A 26338-nucleotide genomic window follows, 5' to 3' on the forward strand; every position below is an offset into this window, starting at 1 on the left:
TCCAATTTGAATAATCCTAACTCAAGTTAACCTCATGTTTGTCACATCTAATACGAATAATTGTAATTGTCCTTGTATTTAACTTATATTGACGGCTCGGTGGCTGACGTTGTGAGTTCTATTCTTCGACTGGCGATGTCCTCCATCACAATACAAGCAAAATTTGACAATAGTTTTTTCTGTAGGAGATTTAAAAAATATTGTCTTTTTAAAAATATTTTCAGGTTATTCGTAACCCGTGAATGTTTGTTTAAATAAAAAAATTAAATAGCATGTATGTATAAGGACAGTGCTTCTGTACCGTAATGCGATAACGATATTATTTTTTGATTTAACGTGTAAAAAAACACGAGTGAAATTTTTTTACATATATCTATTTGAATTTCACTTTTGTTTACGGTAATAAATGAATACATAACTTGGAAGCGGAAATTAACCCACTTTCCGACATCCAATCGAGCTGAAACTCGGCAGATAGACTCGTTGTCGATGACAATGCATTCTATAAAATTTTGGTGGCATTCATGCACATTTTTTTTTGAAATCGGAAGAAATGATGGCGCAACTAGGTCATGCCGTTTGATGTGTAGAACTGTACACTACATAATAAAAATAAATATATTATAGTAAAAAAAAAATTTTTTAGTGGTTAATTTTTTTTTTAATAAACTTTTGCTAACTTGAGTTAGGATAATTCAATTCTTCAACTCCTTTTCATCTATCGTCCTGTTAGAGGAATACAATTTATTATAAATACTAATATGATATCTATGAACCAATCAAATATTACTAAAGAAGCAATGTAAAGCTTTCTCTCAGAAATTTCCTCTTCACTGCAGATTGCTTGTATTGACAAAGGAAATGATACGGTACAACTGTGGGATTTGAACTTTGCATGCAAAATGATAATAATTACTGTTACCCATCACAATATAATCTTATGTTTTTTTAAATCAAACTATTTTTTATTAGATGAAAATCTTTTACAATCCATTACATATTTCTAATCCTGTTTTAACCCATTACATTGAAATAGATACACAGAAATGTAATCTTGTAGGCAGAGGCGTGCTGGGACATTTTCCAGAATAAAAAGTTGAAAATTTTGTATTTCAGCATTCGAAAAGATGTTTTTCATCACAGTCTTCTGAAAATTTTTGTGGGATTGCCACAGATATCCAAATTAATAGACTTGCCTTAGCATGAAATCCAGGTACCATTTCGACGAGCTGGAGGCAAATCACGTGACCACATTTTTGGCAACAGAAGGTTTCGAGAATGCTTTGAACAATCTACGACATCAGTCATACGTTGAACGCTCTCCAGGAGCTCGATTCTCCAATCCAGGCCGCTCGCAATCGCAATCGAAAGTACATACATTGATCGACGTTCTTATTCTTGAGTCTCGTCGAAGGTACATATTTAGATGCCAGACGTCAAAAGACCTCAAAAGACTAGTCGACACCGATTTGTCTTCGACGGCTGTGAAAATCTAACCTAACCTAAGATGGATTCCCGCGTGCCCTTCGAAGGACAAGCATTGTATATTTTTTAATCGGTTGTTTTAAGGTCCCATATAATGACAGATGTACCGGCGATGTTGGCTGCGATACATATTGTAGAGCAATCTGAAGCTGCCGCTTTAAGACCAACCAGGACATTCTGCCAGAGGCTCGTTCTTTCACTAATTTGACAGACGAAGACTTGGTCAGGAATTTTAGGCTTAATAAAGCCTTTGTATGTCGGCTCCCATCCTGTTCTTTAGCTCTTGATGTCGAATAAGGATGAAACATTCGACACATTTTTTCGAGACGATGGGTAATTTTTCGTTTGTGATGGCGCATAACGAATAACTCTTAATCGCTAATGGAGAATCGAGCCCCAGACCCTGCACAGAAAATTAAAGTCCGCTTTAGTAAGGTAACGGTTAGCAGTGCAGTTCAAAAGAAATATTTTTAAATACGGTTAAAAAACCGAACTGCCTTCAAATCGGGTTGCGTTGTAATCGGGTGAGGTGGGTAAATTATAACACATTTGTAAAAGTGTCTCACTAAAATAGTGTAGCAAAATATTCAGTTTTTGAAACAAGCTCGAACTTTTATTCACAATTTCACGCACCCAGCAATTCGGGCATCATTGATAAAAGGACTAGTAATTCGTCAGATTAATTTATTAGAGACGATCACGCTTCTGATGGGCTAGTCTATCAATTTTGATGTATATGGGGATTGTGCATACTGACAATGTTCAGACTTGCTGTGGTAAACATAGAACTTTTTGTTTTGGAAAGTCTGACAAAAATGCCTCTGCTAGTAGATTTACACACAACTCTATACATTGTAAATATTGGTTTGAAAAGTGAAGTCTAATTAGCGTTCTTGTGTTTCCCCTTTAAGATCTAAAGACAAACTTGGAGTTGGAAGGTAAACTTCGCCTGAGAAAATACTTTCTGGTTATTCAATGTCTATAGTGTTTATTTGCCTGACTTATAGGTTACTATTATTAACTTTATATTGTGCTATGTAGGTTACACTCTTAGTCATTTGTAATATTACATATCACACAGTAATTTATTATTCTCCATTCATAGATTTGTAGAACTATTATGTATTACACATTCGTTGGAAAAATCTTCAAAAATCTGCATGAATTAATCTAAATTTCACACTTTTTTATATTTTTTTTTTATTAGAATTCTATGATTTTTCTGGTTGAATCATTAAAAATTGGGATTCCTTATGATTTATATTTTTAATATCGAACAGTAATTATTTAATATTTTACACAAAAATTTTCTCTTGCATGTAATGCCATTCAATTTCAGCATGATTTTTCTCTTTGTAGTACTTATTCTGTCTATCAAATTAGAGAATGTCCATAGTCCTATAGATTCCAGGGATTAGGTCGCTTGTTTGTTATCATATAAATCTGTTTTTAAGTTTATATTCATATATTATATTTTGAGAGTTAGTTTATCTGCCCAAATGTCATAAGGATAATAATATTTTCAAATAATTCATTTTTCAAAAGCCGCTCATCCAAATTCACGAATTTGTCAGAGTCAACATTGATGAAGTTTGCGAACCTAACCTAACAAAGTTATAGGGGACTGAAAAAGAATAGTGGAAAATAGAATCATAAACCAGGCTATTAAGATCTGTTCACTCATCCTAACTAAAATAATTATTTCTCTTCTGAATAGTGGTCATCACCAGGGAGAGGACTGAAAGTATTTGCCATGGTGTATGTTTAATAAAAGTGAGGTTAAATGAAGGAATATATTGATTGATTGAATTTTTAATAAAATTGAAGTTAATTGAAGTAACATATTGATTGATTGAATGTTTAGTAAAAATGAGGTCAAGTGAAGTAATATATTAATTGACTAATGTTTAGTAAAAGTTAGGTTAAGTGGATTTATATTGATTGATTGAATGTTTATTAAAGGGGGGATTAAGTGAAGTAATATATTAATTGGTTGAATGTTTAATAAACGTGAGGTCTAGTGAAGTAATATAATGATTGGTTGAATCCTACAGGTCTGCTCCGCGACAAGGATCTGGAGTATGCCCTGCTGCTGGAGGAGAAGATGGCACTGCAGATGAGGCTGCTTGCCACCTCGGGCCTGACTCCACCCCTGGTGCCTCCTGACTATACCCGCCTGGTCAGCGAGCCCCATGACACGCACTCGGTGTGGAGCCATGTCTGCCAAGCTATCAAGGTTAGTTCATTCAGCTAGTTATGTTGGATAGGATTATTTAACCTTTTTTGCCATTTGATTTTCTACGCCTTTTGGGGGTATATATAAAGTAATTTCAAACAGCACTCTAATTCACATAATACTCACCCAAAAGAATGTCATTATTAAATTTCAGAATATTCTTACCAAAAGTGCCAAAATTTTTCAATCAAAAATAACATTCTATAAATTATACTATTTCATTGTTATGAACCACTCTAACTGAATGAATTAAATGAATTTAAAACCACACAGATTACATATTTATTGCTAATATTGTACAAATAAATAAATTAAAACACAAGGCACTCCGAAAACAGAAATTCATGCTGCTAACATAAATACACTTTGGTATTCTATTTTTAATTCCAAAAGTTAAAAATAACTTTAATTAAACAGGAAATTTAATGATGAACACATCGATATATAATACAGGGTTTTCCAATAAGAGGTGTCATTTTGATATTCAATCGTAAAGGATCAATAGCGCCGTCTTGTTAAAAGTAAACGTTGTCCAGATCAATACCATCCAATTCCAGCCATAAAAAATCATTAATCATCTCTCGATAGCGCAATCCATTCACCGTAACTGTTGCTCCAGCCTCATTTTCGAAAAAGTAAGGTCCAATGACTCCGCCGGACCATAAACCGCACCAAACAGTCACACGTTGAGGATAGAGAGGCTTTTCAACAATAACTCTTGGGTTTTCTGAGCCCCAGATGCGATAATTTTGCTTGTTGACGAAGCCACCGAGGTGGAAATGAGCCTCATCACTCAAGATGATTTGCATTTGATTCACTCAAGTGAATTTTAATAATTTCAATGCGTTGTTGAAGCGTGTATCGTTCCATTTGTATTAATGGCGTAGTTTCTACTTGTCAAATGTCAAAAAATGACAGCTTTAAAAGTAACATCTACCGAAATAACGGACTATTCAAAATAACACCTCTTATTGGAAAACCCTGTATATAACAGAATATTAGTAAAATAAATATCCACAGCATTTTTTAACAACACTTAAGTCAGCCGAGCAAAATTGAAAATAATTTTATCTGCCGACATGTTGTTTGTTATAATCTATGAAAAAATATAGGAAATAACTACTATTGCCATCTTGAAAATCAAGATAGTAAGTAAACATCTTAGTTCTTTGCGGGAATTAAAAAATAAATTGGCAAAACCTGTTGATTTTAGTTTTATTTATTTATTTATCGTTTCTTTACATTGTATCTTTTTTTTAATTTAGAATTTTTAACCTCACTAGGACAAGCCTGTGTTGAGGTTAATAATTTTACAAAATAATAAAAACAATAGCACAAAGATTATATATTAAGATAAAAATATTGTTACATTGACGTTTCTACGAATTGGATACCTACATGGTACCTATCAGCCTATTCATTACAGTATAATGTTGTAAACATGTAGGGTGACCATGATATACATTGATATTTAATTGCTAGAAAAATAGAGAGAGAAGAAAGAAAGAGGGAAAAAAATAATTTACATTATAAAAAGAAAAGGATGAAAAAATTAATGTATTCAAAATATTATGCCACAATTTGAAAGGATAGAAAGGAGTTGAATTTAGGCAGCCATGGCTCAAGTCCTGGAGCGATGCGACCTAAATATCGGTAGTCATCGTTCGAGTGTTTATATTACTCTTTACAATAATCTATCCAATTTTTGTTCCTCAGGAGGTGTCAGTGCTAGCCAGTACCTTGTACGCCTCTGGCACCAACTTGAGTCGCAGCATCAGCTCAGCGGGAGAGAGGCAGAGCAGCGCCTACGTGTCCCCCACCCTGCCTCGGAGGGCTGAGACCTTTGGGGGCTTCGATAACCAGCATGGGAAAGGTACGCAATATTCCGTTATGTATTCATTGTGTTTAATCTTCTGTCAAATAATGTAAAATCACCTGAAGTCACCAATACATGTATGAATATGTGTATGATTTGAATAATTTAGTTAGATTAATTTGTGATTAATTAATTATAATCTTCTGTCAAATAATGTACAATCACCTGAAGAACACTCCAATACATGTATGAGTATGAATATGATTTGAATAATTTAGTTAGATTGATTTGAATGCATTTAATTAGCTGGGGTCAATAATAAGGTAAATAAGGTTAATACATTTAGTTGGTAAGTTTAATTGAGTTAAATTGTTTTATTTGGATTATTAAAACAAACCACTTGTACCATTCTTCCGACGTCTTTGCGCCTTCTGACTTCAATGAGTAATTTAATTGAAAATTTTCCTCGACAGTGCATATTATTTCCTATTAATCTATTTTTTAATAATATAAAACCTTTTTTTTCTCCCCAATTTTGATCAATTTCCATATATTTAGGCAACCCTAAAAAAGCGGACAGCCAACTGGACACCGTATCCATCACCGACCAGCCCGACCACCACCTTCCCCACCCCGAGGGTATCCTGGACGAGGAGCAGCTCCGCCTGCGCCTACAACAGCACTTTGGGCTTCCCTGGGCCGGAGGACCCCTGCTCCCCCCACCCCCCGGGCCCCCACCCGTAGAGGGGGTCGGCACCGACCAGCAGCTGGCCGCCTTCAGACTGTCGCATTACGTCTACACGCTGATGTGTGTCATATGGCAACAGTTGACCACCATACACAGGTAACATAACCTCACCATACCCAACCTAATCCAAACTAACCTAAGCAGCACTTCGGACTGCTCTGGGTTGGGGTCCCTGCCCCCCCCCCCCCTTTACGAACGTTTGGCCTGTTTCCTGACTATGCACCGGTGCCCAAGAGATCAATGACGCTAGCTCTTCGGAGCATCCTCCATTGAAATACATGTAGAATAAGGACAGTTTCCCACCTGACGCCCATGCTCTGAAGATTGCAATCCGTTTATTAAGATAGCGGAATGTATCAAACCGACTGCATGTAGGTAATATACTGTATCTAAATCTGTATTGGCTAAGGCACACTGTAGGATAATGTACAGTTCCTAGGATGTTGTATCTTCACAATGACTTATCCTGATCTGATTTGTTTATATTTGTTCCGTAGTTTGTCCCAAATGTTATGAATATTTTTTTCTATACTGTAAAATATTTAAAAAAATAATCCTTCTTAATTTGTAGTTTGGAAGCGCAGCTATCAGCCTGCAAGATAGGTGGAGAAGCAAACAAACCATTTTACAAGCACAACCAACAGCTAGAAGAATTAAGAAATTTACAGGTAAAGATCTACTTTCTTTATATCTGACCGTTTCACACATAAACTAACTTTTTTTGCACATTAATAAAAATAATACACTCATTCCACGCTACTCTCTACTACAAAGTACATGTAAAATAAGTCAATTTATGGGACAAAGGGTAAACTTTAAAAGGACATAAAAAAATAGAGTTAACTCAACAGTTTTTGTTTTCAACAAACCTTTTGTTTCCAGGACAAGCTATCAGAAGAGAAAGCGGCCTGGGCGGTTCGGCATGAGCAAGAGTCTCGCGCGCTGATTGAGAAGGGCGAACAACTGGCCCAGCTGCAGCGCTCATTGGCCGAACAACAGGGGGACGTGGAGCAACAGAGAGAGAGACTGTACAGAAGACTGGAGGCTTTGGCGGCTAAGGGACTTTTACCGGATCCACAAGGTAGATGGATATTCTTTCTTGAATTTGTACCAAGGATTTGACGATGAATTGTTTTGTTTTTATTATTTTTTAATGACTATGAAAGATACACAGTATAATAGCATATTCACAGTCCACCTCACTAGGCATTAATGTTCCGAGGCGAACTGTGGGTTGTTGTGTTGGTGTTACTTCATAATTTTTATGAAATTCTCTTTTTCATGTTGATTTCTTCATCTTCATATTTGTTGACTGTGTTTTTGAATTCCTCATCTTATTTGTAGACCCCCTTTTCATGTTTGTTGATTTTCTCATCTTCATGTTTGTTGATTTCTTCATCTTCACATTTGTTGAAGGTGTTTTTGATTTTATCATCTTCATGTTTGTAGATCCCCTTTTCATTTTTGTTGATTTCCTTATCTTCATCTAATATTAGAGAAAGAGGAACCTGGAGGTAACCTGAGCCCTGAAGAGACGTATGTTACAGGAAGTAGCCACAAAAGCCATCATTGCCTACCCAAGAATACAACAAAGAGTCATGAAAACGGCCCGATCTCTTGTAAAAAATGTCGACCGTGTATGCATGTTGTAGACGATTTCGATGTCTCCCAAATGTGCACCAGTGCCGAATGGCGCTAGTTTTTCGAAACTCCTACAATTGAAATAAATGCTAAATTAAAACATGATTTCCATTGACGCCTATGTTCTAAAATAACTCCCCAAATAACTGAATCTAGGATTGTTTGTTACGTACAACACATACAATTATTATTGTCAGCTTTATGTCAGTGTCTGGTTTTATACTCGTATTATTTAATTTTCCAGTTGCAACTCAAGAAGAGGCTGTGGGAGGTGGAAGTACCGTGTCGTCTCCCCTCAGTGAAACCTCACCTACAGACACACATAAAAGAAAAGACTCCAAATGGAAAAGTAAACTATGTTTATAATTTTATTAAGAAACAATGCATGCTTAATTTGTAACAAAAGAGATCTTTTAAAATGTTAAATGCAATTTTTTAAGAGACCCACAAGAACGTCCCTCTCTGAACGGTGAACAGGCAGAGAATTATATTGCCACACGGTGGGCAACCTTGTGAGGCAGGTTAAGGAAGGGGATGTAGGAAGGGATTTGTATGCAGGAGGAGTAAATCAATGAGAGAAAATGGTGAAAACCACCTGTCATTTAATACTGCATATACATTTGCGAACCGAAACGCGAGCTGAGCCTCGAATTATGAGAAAGGAACGAAGTAACCGCAAGCGGCGATTCGCACCATTTGCTGTTGCTTCGTTCCTTTCTCATCATTCGAGGCTTGGCTTCCGTTTCTGTTCGCAATTGTGTACACAGCATTAAGTGTCAAAATTTTTAATTATTCTGAACGTAAAAAAAATGTAGTTTGTTTCTTACAAATAATTAAAAATATAGTAAGAATGACTAATTTGTCTAACGAAACTTTCAAAATTAAATTTCTAAGGTGAAATTTAAAAAATATATATAACTTAAATTAGTCATTGTTTTTATTATATTTTCAGACCAAACCCCTGCATCTGCCGGTGGAAAACAATCAAACCTTCCCATCAACCTGATCAGCGCACAAAACCAACAAAAAATAGTCACCGCGCAAAACTTATCAATAAAGCAACAACTTCCCTTGAAGCTCGCCTCAAAACTCAGCAACTCCAATCCGAGTGTAGGCGGAGCGAGCAACAACAACTCAACTACTGGTTCGGCCAACTCGGGCCTGAATTCATCAGGAAACGTGAGCCACAATGTTGCACACGGTAACCAGCTGTTACCGTTGCGATTGAGCCAGGGGAACTCTTCCATCGGGGGACAGAACACGGTAGACAGGAGGTACAGCGGAGGAGCTAGCATGCAGACGCAGGGTTATCATAGATTGGTCGATAATGATGTAAGTATAAATTAATTAACGGAGAAATCGTGTCTTGAATTTAAATTTTGCGGGTATTTTTCAAAGACATCCAAATTGATAGATTTACCCTAACTTAAATCGTTTCGATCAGCTCGAGGAAAACCATGTGATCATATTAATGGCAGCAGGAGGGTTTGAGAATACTTTTAATAAACTACGACATCAATCATACGTTGACCACCGAAGAGCGCACATTGAAATAACCAGACCCTGCACAGAAAAGTAAAGTTGGCTTTAGTAAGGCAACGGTTTGCAACGCAGTCCATTGTGGGACTTGTCTGCGCAGGGTATTAATGCTCGTTTTTAACCGAACTGTCTACAGATCGGTTTGCATATTGAAGTGAATATGGGTGAGTTGAGTAAATTCTAACATATTTGTAAAAGTATCTCACAAAATAATCAGTTTTGGAAACGAGCCTGAATTATTGTTTACCCGATTTGGGATTTGTAATTAAGGACGGGTGTTTTACAGAGTTTGAACAATTCATCAAAGTTGAAATTTAAGTTTTATTCAAATTCTGTTATGATTTCATCATGGGCCGGTTATTTCACAGCACTTGGATGATAACAGAACTTGAAAAGGGCTTTGAAAAAATTTGCACGCCATCGTCAAAATGACTAGCAATTAGTAGGAAGATTTTATATTTGAGGACATTTAGTCCTTTATTTAAAAGGATGTCATGAGAAGACCCAAAACGCATTAACCTCTTGAAAGTGAGGCAGATTTCGGAAACAGCGCGAAAATTACCTTGATGAGTTTTTTCTCAAATTTCGGAAAAAAAACTAAGTATTTGCTTTTTTTTTTATTGTTTTCTGTTTACCAGATAATGTAGCTAATTATTCATATATAGTTCATGATTATATCGTAAGACGTTTTCCCAGAATAGCTAACTTTATCTGAAAAATTAATAAAAAATTCCCCCGTTCGGGAAACAATTGTCAAAAAAATTATGTATATGAATATAAACGGATTTTATTATTTCCACACAAACCTGAATAAATAGCCTATATGAAAAAAAACAAACCAAAGGTGTTTTCAAAGAAATAATGGCATTTACGTTGTTTTGAAAATGTAAAATATTTTAGGCTTTTCAAAAAAAAATCTCACGCCAAGCGTGCACTTTAGAATTTTTTTGTGTCGTATTGTATAAAGTTATGAAAGCAATTCTTTCAGTTTTTGGTAGTTCATACTATTGTTGTTACTAATAATATTTTTTTTATACTAGAAACCTGTAAATAAATAATGCTAAAAATATATTTATGCACTATGATGTAAATTTTCTAACATTTTTGCCGTCACTTTACCAGCCTGATTTTTGACACAATTATATTGCGAAATATTGTAAAAATTACATCAAAATAAACTAGATAGAATTACCTTTCTAATGGTACCTAACACCTATTATTTCGATAATGAATTTATATCCAAAACAATGCTAATATGTAGAATATTTACCTCAGACAGTTCACCAATTTGAAGTCTATTTCAATATCTGGAATTCCAAAATGGCCGCCATTCTTGTATACACATTGTAATCGAAATACAGAGTGGTTCAAAGAATCATGATTCAAGGAGAATAAAAATAAATTTTAGTGATATTTTTTTTCATAATATTTATTTCAATTTTATATAACATAAAATGCATTTTTTCAATTTCAAGTACTGGGTGGTTCAATAAAAATAAAAGTCGGAGATTTATGTTTCATCATATTTATTTCATTTTATATTATATGAAACACGTGTTTTTCAAACTTTGGTCCAGAGGCCAGGCTCTCGACTACGAAAAATATTATTTTACATATACATATTTATTATGATAATATGTCAATTTTTAGACATTGTTTCTATCCTCCTAAAAAGTGGAAGATACAATGAATGGACATGAAATATTAACCAATGCACTTGCGTTTCAATTCAATACACAAATACCCATACAAAAAATAACAACCAAGCAACAAATAACATCCACGCAACAAATAAGAAACATCACAAATAACAAACACACAATGTACAAAAAACAACCACAAATACCAACATCCAAGAAAAAAATAAAAACACCAATGCAGCAAATAACAAACACCGTAAATAACAAACACCATAAATAACAAACACCATAAATAACAACACCTTGCAACAATTAACACACTCCCTGAACTGTAATTATGGGACTGCCACTATTAGGTATAATGAATTTCCTCGTCATGGCAATTTTTATATTTTTGAATGAAAACAGAAAAAAAAAAAAACTAAAAAAAAAGTAAAAAAAATAGTCTAAACAAAAGAGAAAAAATATAATCTAAATGGAAAAAAGCGATTTTAGCAAGTAATGAAAAAAAATTATAAATCTGCAACTCTATGATAAACCACAAAACACGCCATGCAAAACTTTGCACTTTACGCAATAGGAATCGACCTGTTTGTTTATTTTACGCCTTGTACAAAGTACGCACCTTTTGCGTATTTTGCGATTCCTATTGTCCGTTTCTGTGGTTTCAACTAGGTAATGTGAAAAATTCTCTAATCTGATGTGCGCAGGAAGAATATGACTGTCGTTAGAAGAAATCGGTCTGGGTGCTGTCACAAAGGGAGAGTGTCGCGCTATAAGCTCAAATGCCAATTGCTTCCTGAATGTACGGTGAAGAATGGGCACAGCGTCTTGTTGAAGTTGCCTGTAGATCACCAAGCTATTCAGGATGCTGACATTGAGCAGGCGACGAAATACCTTAATGTACCATTTGTGACCTCGCGTTCTCTCCATGCGGTAAGTGGACAACAGCGAATCTTTGGTATCCACTCCACCCATGAAGGAATTGTACCTGACCACAGATCGAGGCATTTGGTATCTCTCTAACCCTCTTTGACCCATGACCGTTTCGGTGTTGTGGAAGGTAGACACCATGGTGACAATTTTAATATCATTCCAAGCAACGACTGAAAAGTCACCACAGTGTCTACCGACAATCGTATGCCGTGGCACACTCTTCTTCATGGCTTTAATAACCTGAGGTACCATCTTTCGGCGGCGATTAAGGGTACCGACAACATCGGTATTCCTTTGTTTCAGGTACCTAGTCAATGGCATGCTATTATAAAAATTGTCCATGTAAAGGCAGTACCCTTTGTCAAAGAACCCCTCCATGAGTTTAAGTACAACTTTAGAAGTTTTACTCGAAAACCCAAGGTGGTTCTCTTCGACTTCTGTACCCTTTCCCGTGTACATTATAAAGCGGTACAAGTACCCTGTTGTTGATTCGCACAGCTCATAGGTTTTAATGCCGAACCGAGCCGCCTTAGTGCGGATGCACTGCTTGAAACCTAGGCGACCCTTCCAGAGCAACAGGGACTCGTCTATGCTAATGTCTTCACGAGGAGTGTACAGACTGGAAAACTTTTCATTCATTATGTCCAATAGTGGTTTAACTTTTGCAAGCTTGTCTTGGGAACCGACATTATTGTCACTAAAGTGGAGGAACTGCATTATCAGACAAAACCTATCATAAGACATTAGAGTCCTAAATTTAGGCATCTCTAAGTAAATATCTTTTGTCCAGTATTCTGGTAAGGCAGCTCTGTAACAAATGGACATTATTATAAATATTGCGAACAACAAATACAGTTCAGGGACCGTCACATCTCGCCACTCCCTCAGCCTGGAATGGGCGGCCATGTGCAATACCCCATCTTCGGTAGTTATCTCGTCCAGTGCGCTCCATGCATGCCTATTCGTTTCCTTTACAATATAGGACATTGTTTCCAAGTCCCATATTTTGGAGAAAACATCATAGGCAGATGCAGCGACTGTCGGAGGGAACACTTCTGTTGATGGGCCAGGCTGAAGGACGGTAAAATTTTCCCGCTGACCCGTGAACGAAGAGAAGTCTTCAGACCAGGTGAAGGACTGCTCCTCGGGGTTTTCCTCCTCCTCCCCCAACAGCTCCAACTCTTCCTCAGGCACATCCGTTTCGATCCCCAGGGGCGGGATATATTCGGGATCACCACCGCAATCGGGATTTACGTCGACATCATCTTCGTCATCATCTTCGCTATCGAAGCCGATAAATTCGAAGATGATATTGTCGACTACCTATATATAGAAAGAAAAAATATATATTCAGCTATGCGAAATTATTTTATTTTCATTGAAAAGCGCCCTTGAGGAAGAAAAATACAAAAATTGCACTGTTAAAGTTAGCCTAGTCTTATTATAATTACCTGAGTCGTTGGAGCTGTAGAGGTTGAAGGGGTTGGATCATCCGAGGGCTCCTCCAAGTGTAGCCTCCTCCTTTTTATTGGCTGACCAGGAACCTAAAACAATAAACATTTATTGTTACACTAATGTCTTTCAATTCTGGAAAAGATGAAGCACACAATCAACCTAATATAACTACTACTAATACACAACATACCGTGATTGCTAGAGGCGCTGCCTCTTGGGTGCTTCTGCCGCCTCTTCTGTCGGCTCCAGGAACCTGAAAAAATAAACATTTATTGTTACACTAATGTCTTTCAATTCTGGAAAAAATTAAGCAGTTTCCAGAGTGGAAGATACTACCAGTATCGCCCTGGTGTAAGACCACCATTCAGAATTGAAACGTTGCTCCAAATGGCTTTAGCCGTGTTTAGTGACTAGATCTGAATAGCCAGGTACTTCCCCACCTTCCTCTTTCCCTTCCCACTTACCTTCAGCCTCACAACATCCCCCAATTGGGGATGCCATAGTCTCACTGGCTCCAGACGGGAGCAGTTGGGACTCTTGTGAGGTATTCCCTATAAAAAAAAAAAAAAGCAAACAACCAACCTAATGTAACTACTACTAATACACAAATAATAACAATAAAAAACATACCATCGTTCCGTCCGGCGCTGCCTCTCCGACCGGCGCTGCCTCACCAGTCCTTCTACCGCGTACCTCCAGTCCAGTATTAGTCTCCATTCTATAATAATAGGAACAATCAGACATATACTAGTATTTATAAATTTTGTATATATAATAATAAACAAAAAATATTTTTTCTTATTATTTTTTGGGACACCCTATACAACTGTGATATTTACTAATACTGTGACTTTTGTGATATTTATTACTATTTTTCATAATAAATAATAAATACCAATAAAAATATTTCCGTAAACAATAGTTTACATTTTCTTGGACCTGCTTGTACAATATACGCGAATTGCTTGATAACACAACTTTTAAAATCTGCCGCTAGCAGTAAAAAAAGTGGCGCTGTCGGTTGAAACACTAACACATGTAAAGTAATCTCGATGTATTTGTGTGAAACGGTAGAGATGCACAACTTATTTTTTTTAAATATTTTCACTAAATATCGACTATATAATGGCTTTGTTACATAATCTCAATTGTTTTCCCTGCATAATGACATTCGAATAACTCAAAATAACATAATGATCACGTAAATATTCCCATCTAAAAATCAAATATTTACGCGCAGCTATTTTTTTGACACATGACATGACATATCATTTTTTTTAAAAATAATCACGAAGTATTGACAAAAAGAGGGCTTCGATATATAATAACAATTGTTTTTTCCATACAATGATACACGAATAACTCCAAATAATGTAATATATCATGTACATAACTCCATCCAAAAAGTAAAAATTGTTCCTGCAAAATTTTTGCGAACTTTTACGTCATCTTTTATAAATTTACAATATCAAAAATGATTTATATTTATCAAAACACATTACTTGGTCAATGAACTATGTATAAAAACACAATTACTTACGTTTATTTGTTGAATTAACTGATTAATCTCGTTTTTAGCTAACGCTCACTCAGAAACCGACCGTTAGAAACAAGGTCATAAAAAAAGCGACGCCACTTTACCATAGATAATTTATATTTACACGTACAGGGCTCGTAGCCTCATGAAACAAAAAGCTAATTCTAGTCCGAACTTGGCGCAAGCGATTCTGACCTTTTACTTCATACAAATTCTTTATACATAAGGGTTAAAATCGCATTTTAAAAAAAAAAAACCGCCGGATTTAAAAAAAGCCCGCCGGCGGTCGAGCCACAGTTTACCGGTTAAACATACCTAATTATGGAGGCAATCCACAAAATCCCCATTAACCTGTTGAAGGCCGGAGCATAAAACAAAAACATATTAGTGGAATCTAAAGTTTTATTAGCCCAAACGATGGTGATTTTGTTTTTTATACATTTTTCAAAGCATTTAGGTCAAAAGTGCATCCCAAATTATTCTAAAAAGGATCATATTAGAATGCTCGCTTGTTCTCCAGAGACCGATTGGCGTTCCACTGGTTCATATTAATAGGTAATATAAACGCTTCTGCACTTTACCACAATCCACACTTCCGACCTGATCATGGACACAGTAAAGCCTTCCGAAACGTTGGCTAAAGAAGGAGGAAGCCCAACACGACATCTCAAATATCCAAAAAATTAATTGTGTAATTTTTTTTTATAATTTTTTCTTTTGAATATGAACCATTATTTCTTGTCGTGTTTGCAAAACTCATAATTATTATTTTTTTTTCTTATGTAGCAATCTCCAGTGAGTTCACATAGTCGTACTGGGAGCAGTCCAGCCATGATGGGCTTCGGAGCTACTGCCACCACCCCTAATGCATCTAACAAGGCCACAAGGTAAAAATAATAACCCTATTAATACACTTAAAGCGGGCAAAAACAGATGTGATAAACGAGAGTTGTGTGCAATATTTAAATTGCTTTTTACATCAATTTAGATATCGTAAAAAAACTCGTTTGGGGGACGTATAGTATCCCCCTTCGGTAGGGAAGGGTTAATGAAGCAGTTTAACCACTCAGAACATTAGAACGTCAAAAGACGTAAATATGATAATAGCGGTCAAGACATTAGAACGTCTTTTCACGTAAACGCGCGAGATTTTACAAAAATCGATTTATTTCCATCACTAGTATACGGATTGCCATGATTTAAAAAACAGAGTATCGATAATGAATAACGCTACGCGTCTGTATTCAAGAATACCTATGGAATGTAGAGGTGCATTATCTAAGTCGATTGGATCTGTCATCTTGTTCGTTCATAATTTATTGCGTTTCTAAATAATTTATTAAAAATATTTTAGTTTGGACGGTTAATATTTTGAGGTGACTAATAGTTTTTAATTATATTTCTTCAATATATAAAGTGTTATTTCTTTATGATACTCAGAAAAAAGTACATTTTTCACAGCTTTGAAATAATGGTCAGCGATTTTTACATATTTTTGACGTTTTCAGAAAATGTATATTTAGAAACGCAAATATTTACGTATAACAAAACAATACGATAGTGAATTTCATAATCTTTCCAAAACATTTTTTAGAATGAGGCTACGTTTCCCAAAACGTGAGTTATGAAGCTTTTAACAAAACTCGTGAATAACACAAAAATTTTCACGTTTTGACAGTTCGCAAAGGAACACAAAGTAAATAAAAGTCTTTGTCTGAGAGGTTAATGGTCAAAATTTTGAAGAATTAAAAAAAGTAATATCAAAAATTATTGAAAGATTCTTGTTGTAGAAGTTGATCTCCATTAAATCTAGGATAAAACGTACCTCATATCCTCAAAGAGGTTGGGAAGCCTTGACTTCGACCTACATATTGTATTTTTAAGATCTAGTTGATAAAGGAGCATACATTTATAGTATTTTTAATAATTTATTTTACCCGTTTGTGTAAATTTAAAAAAAATAAATACAACTTATTTAAAGTTCGCCATTCTACTGTAACGTTCTCTGATTACATAACTTTAAATTTTCACTTGACCAGAACGAACACCTACCCCAAGTTACCGGAGCGCTTCCGAGTGCGGAGTCCCGAGTCGCCCGTCCAAGCCATGAACCTGTCCCCGACGCTGCTCAGCCAATCACAAGCGGCCGCCACCTCAGCCCATCAAGTCACGGACGAGAACCGCCCGCCCAATCAGAAGGAAGAGGAAATCATATTCTTCTGACGGTCCTCCTTCAAGGCTTTCTTCAGTGATTTGATCAAGACTAAGGTGTGAACATACTAACCTAACCTTTCATCGTATTGTTGATTGATGTATTTAATTATTGTGTCAGATTGCTGTTTGATCATTCATATTAGATTGTATTTTAATCACCTCTTATCAGTTTGTTAACCAATCTGTCAGATCAGATTGCTGTTTGATAAATCTCTGATCACTCCACTTAGATTGTATTTAATTGCATCTTATCAGTTTGTTAACTAATCCGTCAGATCAGATTGCTGTTTGATTAATCTTTGATCACTCCTATCAGATTGTATTTAAATGTGTCTTATCAGTTAAGTCGCCAATCTTTTCAGATCAGATTGCTGTTTGATCATTCTTTGATCATTCCAGTCAGATTGTATTTAATTGTGTCTTATCAGTTTGGTGACCAATCTTGGCAGATCAAATTGCTGTTCGTGATCATTCTTTGATCACTCCAGTCATTTAATCACGTCTTTGGTGTCGGTTTGGTGACCAATCCGTCAGATCATTCAAATTTATTTGATCACTCGAGTCAGATTACTGTTTGATCATTTTAATTAGATTTTTTCCTTATCTCTTGAGTCAGATTGCTGTTTGATCATTCATGTTAGATTGTATTCTGATTGCCTCTAATCAGTTTATTGATGAATCAATCAGATTGGATTTTTGTTGATACAAGACAATAAATGCAACAGATTTAGAATAATTGTAACATTGCGCCTTCGGGTAGCATCTCCAGTTTATTAGTCAGGTTTAACAATTTGAATATGGTTTGATGGTGCATAAAGATTTTTGCACAAATATACGAAAATTTTAAAAAAAAGGTCAAGTTCAAACTCTTCATGCCATTTGTGAATTTTTTCGTGCACTAAAGTTTTTGCCCTTATGGCATGAAAAATGTCCCCTGTCCACTGACTGAAAATCTGTAATTCAATTGAAAAACTTATTTTCGTTTCATCATTATTTAACAGACTGACGTAAAAATGTAAATATGACGCATGGTTTATATTGTTAGTGGTATTTTTCTGGTTTTTCTATCAACTTTTCATTACTTTTACTTTCATTCACAGTTTGAAATCAAATTTTATTTAATTCCTTCATTACTAAATGTTTTCTTTAGTCATATTTTCTATTCACACTGAGTTACTTTTTTTCGTTTTTTGATGTGTATTTATTTACATGGAATGTTTTCATTTATCGATGCAAACATAATAACATCTGTTTGTTTTTGTTAAAGGCCAAAGATTCGACGCAATCGCCGGAAAATTGAGTGAAACCGCAACTGAAAACTAATTCAATGCGAATCGCTAAAGACTTGCTGAAAAATTAATAATAATCATTATTGACATTTGACCAACGATCATGATAAAACTATTTTACTGTGGAGGAGGAATTTCATGATGTTTTAAAGTGGACGAAGAGGATAGAATGTTATTGCTACAAATTAAACCATGTGTCTTGTTAAAAAGTGAGGTTGTTGTGATTCAAGAAGTCTTGTATTTAAATCTATTACTGTACTAAATTAAATGCTGAAAAATCTATTCATAAAGTCAGTAAACTACTCAAAAGGTAGGTTTTATTTTCTATTATGAACAGACATTTAGTAAATTCTCTTAGATTAGTAGAATATTCCTAAAATGCTTCTAGAAAATAAATTATAAAATTCTGGTGGAAATTATTGTGCAATCGTTAAAGTTGAGTTATTCTAAACAAAATTAAAAAATATTTACTAAATAAATTGTTATAACAAAATATGGAAATAGTCCAAAATATATTATATTTCACAAGATATTTTATCAAAGCAAATAATAGAGAATATTATTTTTTTATAATTACTGACCAAAGGTCGTTTGAAAGATTTTAAACAAATTCACTGCTTTGAATCGAACTGTGCGGACTCAAGTTATCTTGGTTTTATTTTAAACTTGCTGATGTACTGGCTTTTGTAGATGCTCATTTTCAAAGGCAAGTATGCAAAATTTAATCAAGGCGTATCAACATTTTGTTTTAAGAGGTAGAGAAGGGGGATATGGGTGGTTTTTCGAAATCTCGTGTAGTCAGGTGTGCAAAATTTTATCAATCTTGGAATAAAACTGTAGGTTTGTAGAAAAGAAAACCCACCGACATTCTTTTTCATAATTTTAAATTGGACACTTTTCCGAAATTGACTTGCATTGATAAACTTGCTGAATTCCGCTGCACATTTAATATGCAAACAAATATTTAAATAGCACTTGATTTCAACTTAATTGTTACAAGAATTAACTATTTATATTGTGGGAGATGGTAAAATATGCATTATAGTTTTCTCAATCAAACTTACGTTTGAAGGTTAGGAAATATGCATAAATTATTAAAATAACCCAAACTAACACCATAAAAACCTATTTTGTGCATGTTTACTCAAACCCCCGAATTAAATAGTTGTCTTCATTAGATATTTAAGTTGAAATCAAGAGCCTTTGCATGCAGCGAAACATAACATGTTTAACAAAGTATTATTAGATGTTACAAGTCAAAAACGTGAAGAAAGCTATGTTGAAAATTAGGCTATGTTGAGTTGAACTTTGAGCACAGTTGGATTTGAAGCTGTCAAATTATAACATTTTGTTTTAAAAACGTAAATGTGTTCTAAAATTCTTCATGTTCTGGAGAAGCAAAATTCTTACCTCAAACAAAACAATAAATAAATCTGTTAAAACTTTAACAAAAAACTATTGCACAAAATGCTCATATCCTAGTTGAAAATATTACCACGTATGAGACTTTATAACCTGTGTGATCTGAGGATTGTGGAAAATATATTTACCCAAGAAAACTTGTAAATTAGTCTGAAGTACAAATTGGGAGCCTTTATTATTCATACGGTTACGGCACGGCATCGGCACTAATAAAAGTACATTCTTTATCACAATAATGCTGCAACTCTTTCTTACACACTACACATAATATAGTGTCTAAGAAAGAGCTGTTGTCTGCTTCCCCCAAACGAAAAATGTAATCATTATCATACATCTCCCTCACACATTAAAGAAAATGGTTGCCGTTACCGTTGCCGTCGCTGTGCCATAGCCATAGAAATTGTAGAAGCGCCCTTTCGCTCAGTCCAATTTAAATGGACCATTAAGACCACTCAGAGAAAAATATATTAAAGGATTCGAAAAAAAACCTATCTTATTTTTAAAGATTTTGTAAATTAGCTGACCCATTTAAATTGGACAATATAAACCATTTCACTGTAGTAAACCAATAAATCAAGAAGTAAGCAATCAAAATGCAATTAATTTGATGTTTATGTTAATATCAAATACGTACCTTGTGTACTCCATATCAATAAAAGAATTATATTCAACAATAAAGAATTATTGTAGTTTTGTGATGATGCTAAAACTCAAAAGAAAAAAATAGTTTGATGTGAGTTTTATTATTAACGAATTAGATTTATTTTCAAAACAACATCGTCCCCAATTTTGCCAAATTGTTAGTAGAAATTTTTTAATTAATTTAATAATTTTAAGACTACATTTTCCAAAATACAAAATGTCTAAATCAAAAACTTCGAAATAGCCAATTTCGATATTAGTATAAAACAAAAAAAAAATTAATACAATTTTCAATTAGCTTTTATTATTTCAATAAATGTAAACATATAATTTAGATTCAACCATAGATTGGTTTAAATTTTAACTTACTCAATATTGCAAGCGATCTCAATATTTTGTCAATTTCCCTGTTTAAGTATCTAGAAATAATCACTTACATAATAATATTATTTATTTCCTGTAGCAATAATTATTATTTGTCAGACATTTGAGTAAAAAATATATTCAATAATCATAGAAAAAGCTCCATTATTCCTTATTCGGCAAAGTCTTACGTTCTGTACATGCACGTTCATGCGCTCTGTCAATAAAATTGAGTGATACAAAATTAGAATGGCCTAATATATCTAGGCACTTTGAAGTTTACCACCACGTACAACTTGTCCAGAAGAACGTTAGCAACGAAGGGTCGCTGCAAGGATAAAATGTTTTGCAAAGCTATTGTTCCTGAGTATTTGACCAAATGTTATTATTTTCTTTCATTCTGTGCTCCCGATTGCATAGGAAATTATCTCCTATTATGAAAACTTTTAATCAGGTACCGTCTCGTATCTCACCTCAAAACCGATTCATTTTATGTACAAAATGCCGTGTCTACACGCTGTTATAACCCTTTCAAAAATCTGTATAAAATTCAATAAGAAAAACAGTATTTCGGTAATAGTTTTAAGTATTTGAAGTTTCCCAGTACATAATTAGTGATGAGAATAATATTGTAAGTAGCATACTGTGGTAAGTAATCTTTAGACACTTGTTACGTATATTGGCCGATAAGTATTTTTGTAATATCGTAAGTCACTTGTTACTCTCAATAAAAACCATTGTTGTTACTCTCTAGTATGTAAAATTCTAGTAGAAAGTAAATAATTTTAACAATAGTGTTCGCTGCGTTTGAATTAAAAGTTCTCTTTTCATACAACTGTGTCGTCACCATCTTTACAAAATTTTAAACTTTGATATATCGTGTTGTTGAAAACATAATTATTTAACTTGTGGCAAAATGAAATTTTCTAGCGAGCAGATAATAAATAAATAACAAATAATCCTAGTAAATAATAATAATTTTACATATGGATGTGTATGAACTCGCTTAATTAGTTTTGCCAAGTGTAGAGGATATTATATTCTACCTAAAATAACTGCAGGATAACTGTAAAAAGTGTTACTAATTTTTAAACTGTTATAAATGCGACACGGCAATTCTTGACTGAATTGTAGTTTGGGAAATTAACAATAGATGGGGCGTTGTTGAACCATGTACAAGGGATTTTGAAAAATTTCTATTTAAATAATTAAATACTAATGATAATTAACAATCGTATCAACTAAGGATTTTGTTATTTATTTTTCTTTGTAAAATTTTTTAGAAATTCTTTTATAACATTGATGAAAATGATGTTTATTAGAGGGGATAAAGTATGTAGGTTTGTTTGTTTGGTCGGAGGAGTGAATTAACGCAAAGGAATAGATGGTAAGTGTGTGGTGCCTTGGCTAAATATTAAACTATCCTTCCCTTTTCATTCCTTGTAGATAGTGAAGACTGGTTGGATGATGAGCTTGTGGTTTCAAACGTCTGATAATGAACTAATTAACAATTAACGCCTCTTGTACCATAGTGTAAATAGGAATGTAATAATTGAATGACTGGGGACAATCCAACTTGAAATAGGTCTATCGACTGCTAATCTCTAAAAATAAATTTACTATTTTTCGAGTCTTTAAATTTTAACGACAGAATTTAAAAATTAATATTTTATTTTTAATGTTTAAAAATTTTAATATTAGATTTTCGCAGAAAGCAAACTATTTGTACTATAAATAAAATAAAACACGGTAACTAAGCTTCATCAGGGCTTAATATAAAATAATTATAAACATGATTTACATCAGAGGTCCCCGATAATTCTCACTATATTTCGATTTCCCTAGAAATCACATCACTAGCATAGTGTTTGTCTCCGACATTTGTGTTTATAAATAAAATGAAACAAGTCGTACAAGTATGGTCAAATGCTGCTATTGAGCAAATGGGCGCAACGTGTTGCAAGTGATATCAAATGTGCAATCCCCATTTACATCTTATGCACCCCCAATTTGTTTCCATTGACATGTACCCCCTGCAGGTCTATATTGACCCACTTTGAGAATGACTGATCTATACAGTCCCAGCAAGAGATAATATGTGAACTCATCGTTCCAGCAACTTCTGTCTTTTTCATTTTCAAACAAGAAGTGTGTGAAAGAATAGGACGAACATTGACGAAGTTCTTATGAGTTCTGGCTGGGACTAGTTTACACACAGAGTGTTAAGAGATATACCTGACTTCATTTAACCTTTCCCTTACTGTGCTAAAAAAATCCACGCGTTCCGGTGCTGTGTAGTCAATACACATCTCAAAATAAGCGATTTAATATGGGAAAAATATTGATATTCATAGTTAATCGTTTATGTTTATTATATTTAATATCAAAAGTGATAAAAAATTGTAATTTAATTGCCGAAAATATGAAAAAACCATCGGCAGATTCTAAACAAACGTGCGAGGAGTACTTATCTAGCGACGGCCCGCGACCAACTGGCTTCAGGTGTTGGATGGGCGCTGGACTCATCTAAATACAACTGCGATGGTCTAAATACAACTGCGGACGTGTCGATTTCTCATGTTCCCGCGTAATGAACTAAGTGTCATTTCCTTGCACACTCTTCGCGTAGCAGTGTCACACGGTTGATTGTATTAGTGTATTTGTTCCCGATTTTTAACAAAACACTCTGATTTTTAATTGAATTTGAAAACTATGTAAAATATTATTTTTTAATTCACTGCATAAATGTATGACAGAGGAATACCTAAAATCTGAACCCAGAATGTATTATATTTATAGAGTTATTAAAGTTATTAGAAGCAATGTGTAGTAAATACATACCACAGATAAGGAAAGGTTAACCAGTGATTCCTGAGGTTGCTCGAAGTAAAAAATATAGATGAAATTTGGGAATTTTATTATGTAATTTTTTTTGTAATGAATTTAGTTAGCCCTGATAAAGCATAGGTTCAAGTTGAAACCCTGTCACCAACAAAATATTACAAATTACTTCTGTGAAAAGGTTAGGTACTATGTTTTATTTTATTTACAATAATATTAAATTTAATTTATCACCCGCAATCTTGGGGAAAAATAAAATGATACAAAAAACATCACAATCGGTAATTATTTACAAAAATATGTGAAAAATGTTAACTTGGGAAAAATTATAAGGTTTTTACTTCAAAAAGTTGGAACTATTTTATTTATTTTTTATCGTTCCAAAAATGTTATATTGTTATTCATTGTTGTGAATAAGTGTATCTCAATAAATTAATAATAAACTTGTAAATAAATTAATTTTAGCGTCGGGACTAACATAATTTTGAAAGTACCGTTTGAGAAAAAATAATAATTCTTATAAGTTTTAATCATTATGCAAAGTAATAATTATTAAACAGAGTAATAAGAATTACTTATTTAGGTTTAAAATGTTCTTAATCGAAATTTCAACTTTGTCAAATATTAAAAAATTATTTATTTTAAATATTTTAGGTTTAATTGTTTAAGTTCATAATTATTTTTCATTTACGGTCATTATGAAATTTACTTTTACCACGGTGTTGAAAATGCTTTATTTCTCTGTTAATAAATTATCTTTTCTTTAAACTGCTTTCGAAAGGTGTCAAATTTGTAAATACAAAGAAAACAATAATTCTCTTTATTATAAATTATAATTAGTGTTCTGATTCAAAGAAAAAATACTAAAAAATATTCATTGTTATTGTGTAGGTATTCTAAAACATGTATTTTTAAATTTTTATTGCTAAGTATGGATTGATGTTTTATAATATTATATTTTCAAGCATCCAATTCCTTAAGGTTAAACGCGACGCTCGTTGTAATCTAAGTGTTCATAGATGGCGTTAATTTAATTGAAATACCCTTTGTCCAAGTTATGAGTTATAAAGACGATTTTTTTGTGTGCCCGGACATATGCTACATGAATATGAATAAATAGTTTTGTCTGCTTAAAAACTTAATTCTTTTAAGAGAGGCATACAAATACAATATTGGATTGAATTACCAATAAACCTTGAAGGAATTGGGTTTTTATATGGACAATACTATTTATTAATATTCATATTGCGTAAATACAGGAGCAAACAAAAAAATTGTCTTAAAATTGTAAACATGTTTATGTTTCTGAACACCTAGATTATAACGAGTAAGGTATCTTATAATCTACGCATTCATAGATGAAATTAATTTAATGAATTAATAGTTTTGTCTGCATAAAAATTTCACTCATTCAAGAAAGTCATATAAATACAAAATTGTTTTAGTATGCCTTGAAAGAATTGAGTTTTTACATGTAAAAAAACTATTTATTAATATTTTAAAGCATTACTTGCAAAAAGTCTACTTTCATAAAATAATTAAATTAACGCCATCTATGAATGCGTAGATTATAATGTACTTTACATTTTCCCTTAAGACTCTGATAAAATAGTATACTTTTAAGGAAATTTCTTGCCATCTTCTTCTTTCACCAGTGAAAGAAGAAGATGGTAATACATTACCATAAAAAGTTCCTTGTTTATCAGTGTTTAAACTTAATATTTTCAAAACTTAATAATTTTTTTTAAAAGATTGCCTAAAACATTTTTTTATTCCGAGATATAAAAAAGTACCTGCTTAAATTCTTTTTGAACTTTATTATTTTACTATGTAATATATATTTTTTATTATTGGCAACATTCAAGCATCCAATGTACGTACTTAACTTCCATAACTTTTATTTTGTTTCGTGAATAAATTTACGTTATTTGACTTTACTTTCCGAGCATTTGCTTCTTCCTATAACTTGTGATGCCTATTACGTATTTATGAAATAATGTTTACAATAATTTGAAGGCAAATAATATAATAATTATAGTCTGATGCCCCTTATGTATGTATTTCCACTAATATTTAATGATAATTAAACCATTGACTGCTTACATTCCGATGTAAACTTAATGTCTCCATTGCGTTAATACATTATTAGCCTTCAATCAGCAAAGGTAAAGTTCTTTGTATGATGTGACATCTCGGTAATACTTTGGTACTTAATCAGGATTTGCTTCCTGTCATTTTTATAGTGATGCATTTATTTTATTTGTTGATCATTTTATTATAAGAAATGTGTAGCAATTTTAACTCTAAATATTATATTATAACGCCTCCTTGAAAGGAAACAAAGACAATAGTTTGTGCGTTCTCGTTCTTAAAGTTTGTTTGTAGGAGTATCTAATACTTCGTTGTATTGAAGCTCCAAAACTGTTGAATCTTATAATATACTTCTTTAAAAAATATGTGCCACCGTTTTTTATTCTCTCATTCCCTTTCCATCGTTCCGAAAACTCATTCATTCATCAAATTCTCTCGTGTTG

At 33.6% G+C, this 26338-nt stretch overlaps 1 protein-coding gene across 2 annotated transcripts in view; it reads left to right on the plus strand.

Annotated features, from left to right (window-relative positions):
* cyst (rho guanine nucleotide exchange factor 18 cysts) overlaps positions 1-26254 on the plus strand; it is a 183990-nt gene extending 157736 nt beyond the window's left edge. For both annotated transcript variants that reach the window (XM_089646421.1, XM_089646422.1), the window contains 10 exons: positions 2397-2423; positions 3540-3721; positions 5438-5594; positions 6096-6381; positions 6857-6953; positions 7168-7366; positions 8171-8275; positions 8879-9258; positions 15820-15920; positions 17073-26254. In XM_089646421.1, coding sequence (XP_089502547.1) covers positions 2397-2423; positions 3540-3721; positions 5438-5594; positions 6096-6381; positions 6857-6953; positions 7168-7366; positions 8171-8275; positions 8879-9258; positions 15820-15920; positions 17073-17256 — 1718 coding nt within the window. In that variant the 3' untranslated portion in view covers positions 17257-26254. The remainder of the gene's footprint in view (positions 1-2396; positions 2424-3539; positions 3722-5437; positions 5595-6095; positions 6382-6856; positions 6954-7167; positions 7367-8170; positions 8276-8878; positions 9259-15819; positions 15921-17072) is intronic.
* The last annotated feature ends 84 nt before the right edge of the window (positions 26255-26338 follow it).

This window comes from Hesperophylax consimilis, chromosome 24 (assembly GCF_061612785.1).
Source record: "Hesperophylax consimilis isolate HC1 chromosome 24, BYU_Hcon_1.0, whole genome shotgun sequence".
NCBI lineage: Eukaryota > Metazoa > Arthropoda > Insecta > Trichoptera > Limnephilidae > Hesperophylax > Hesperophylax consimilis.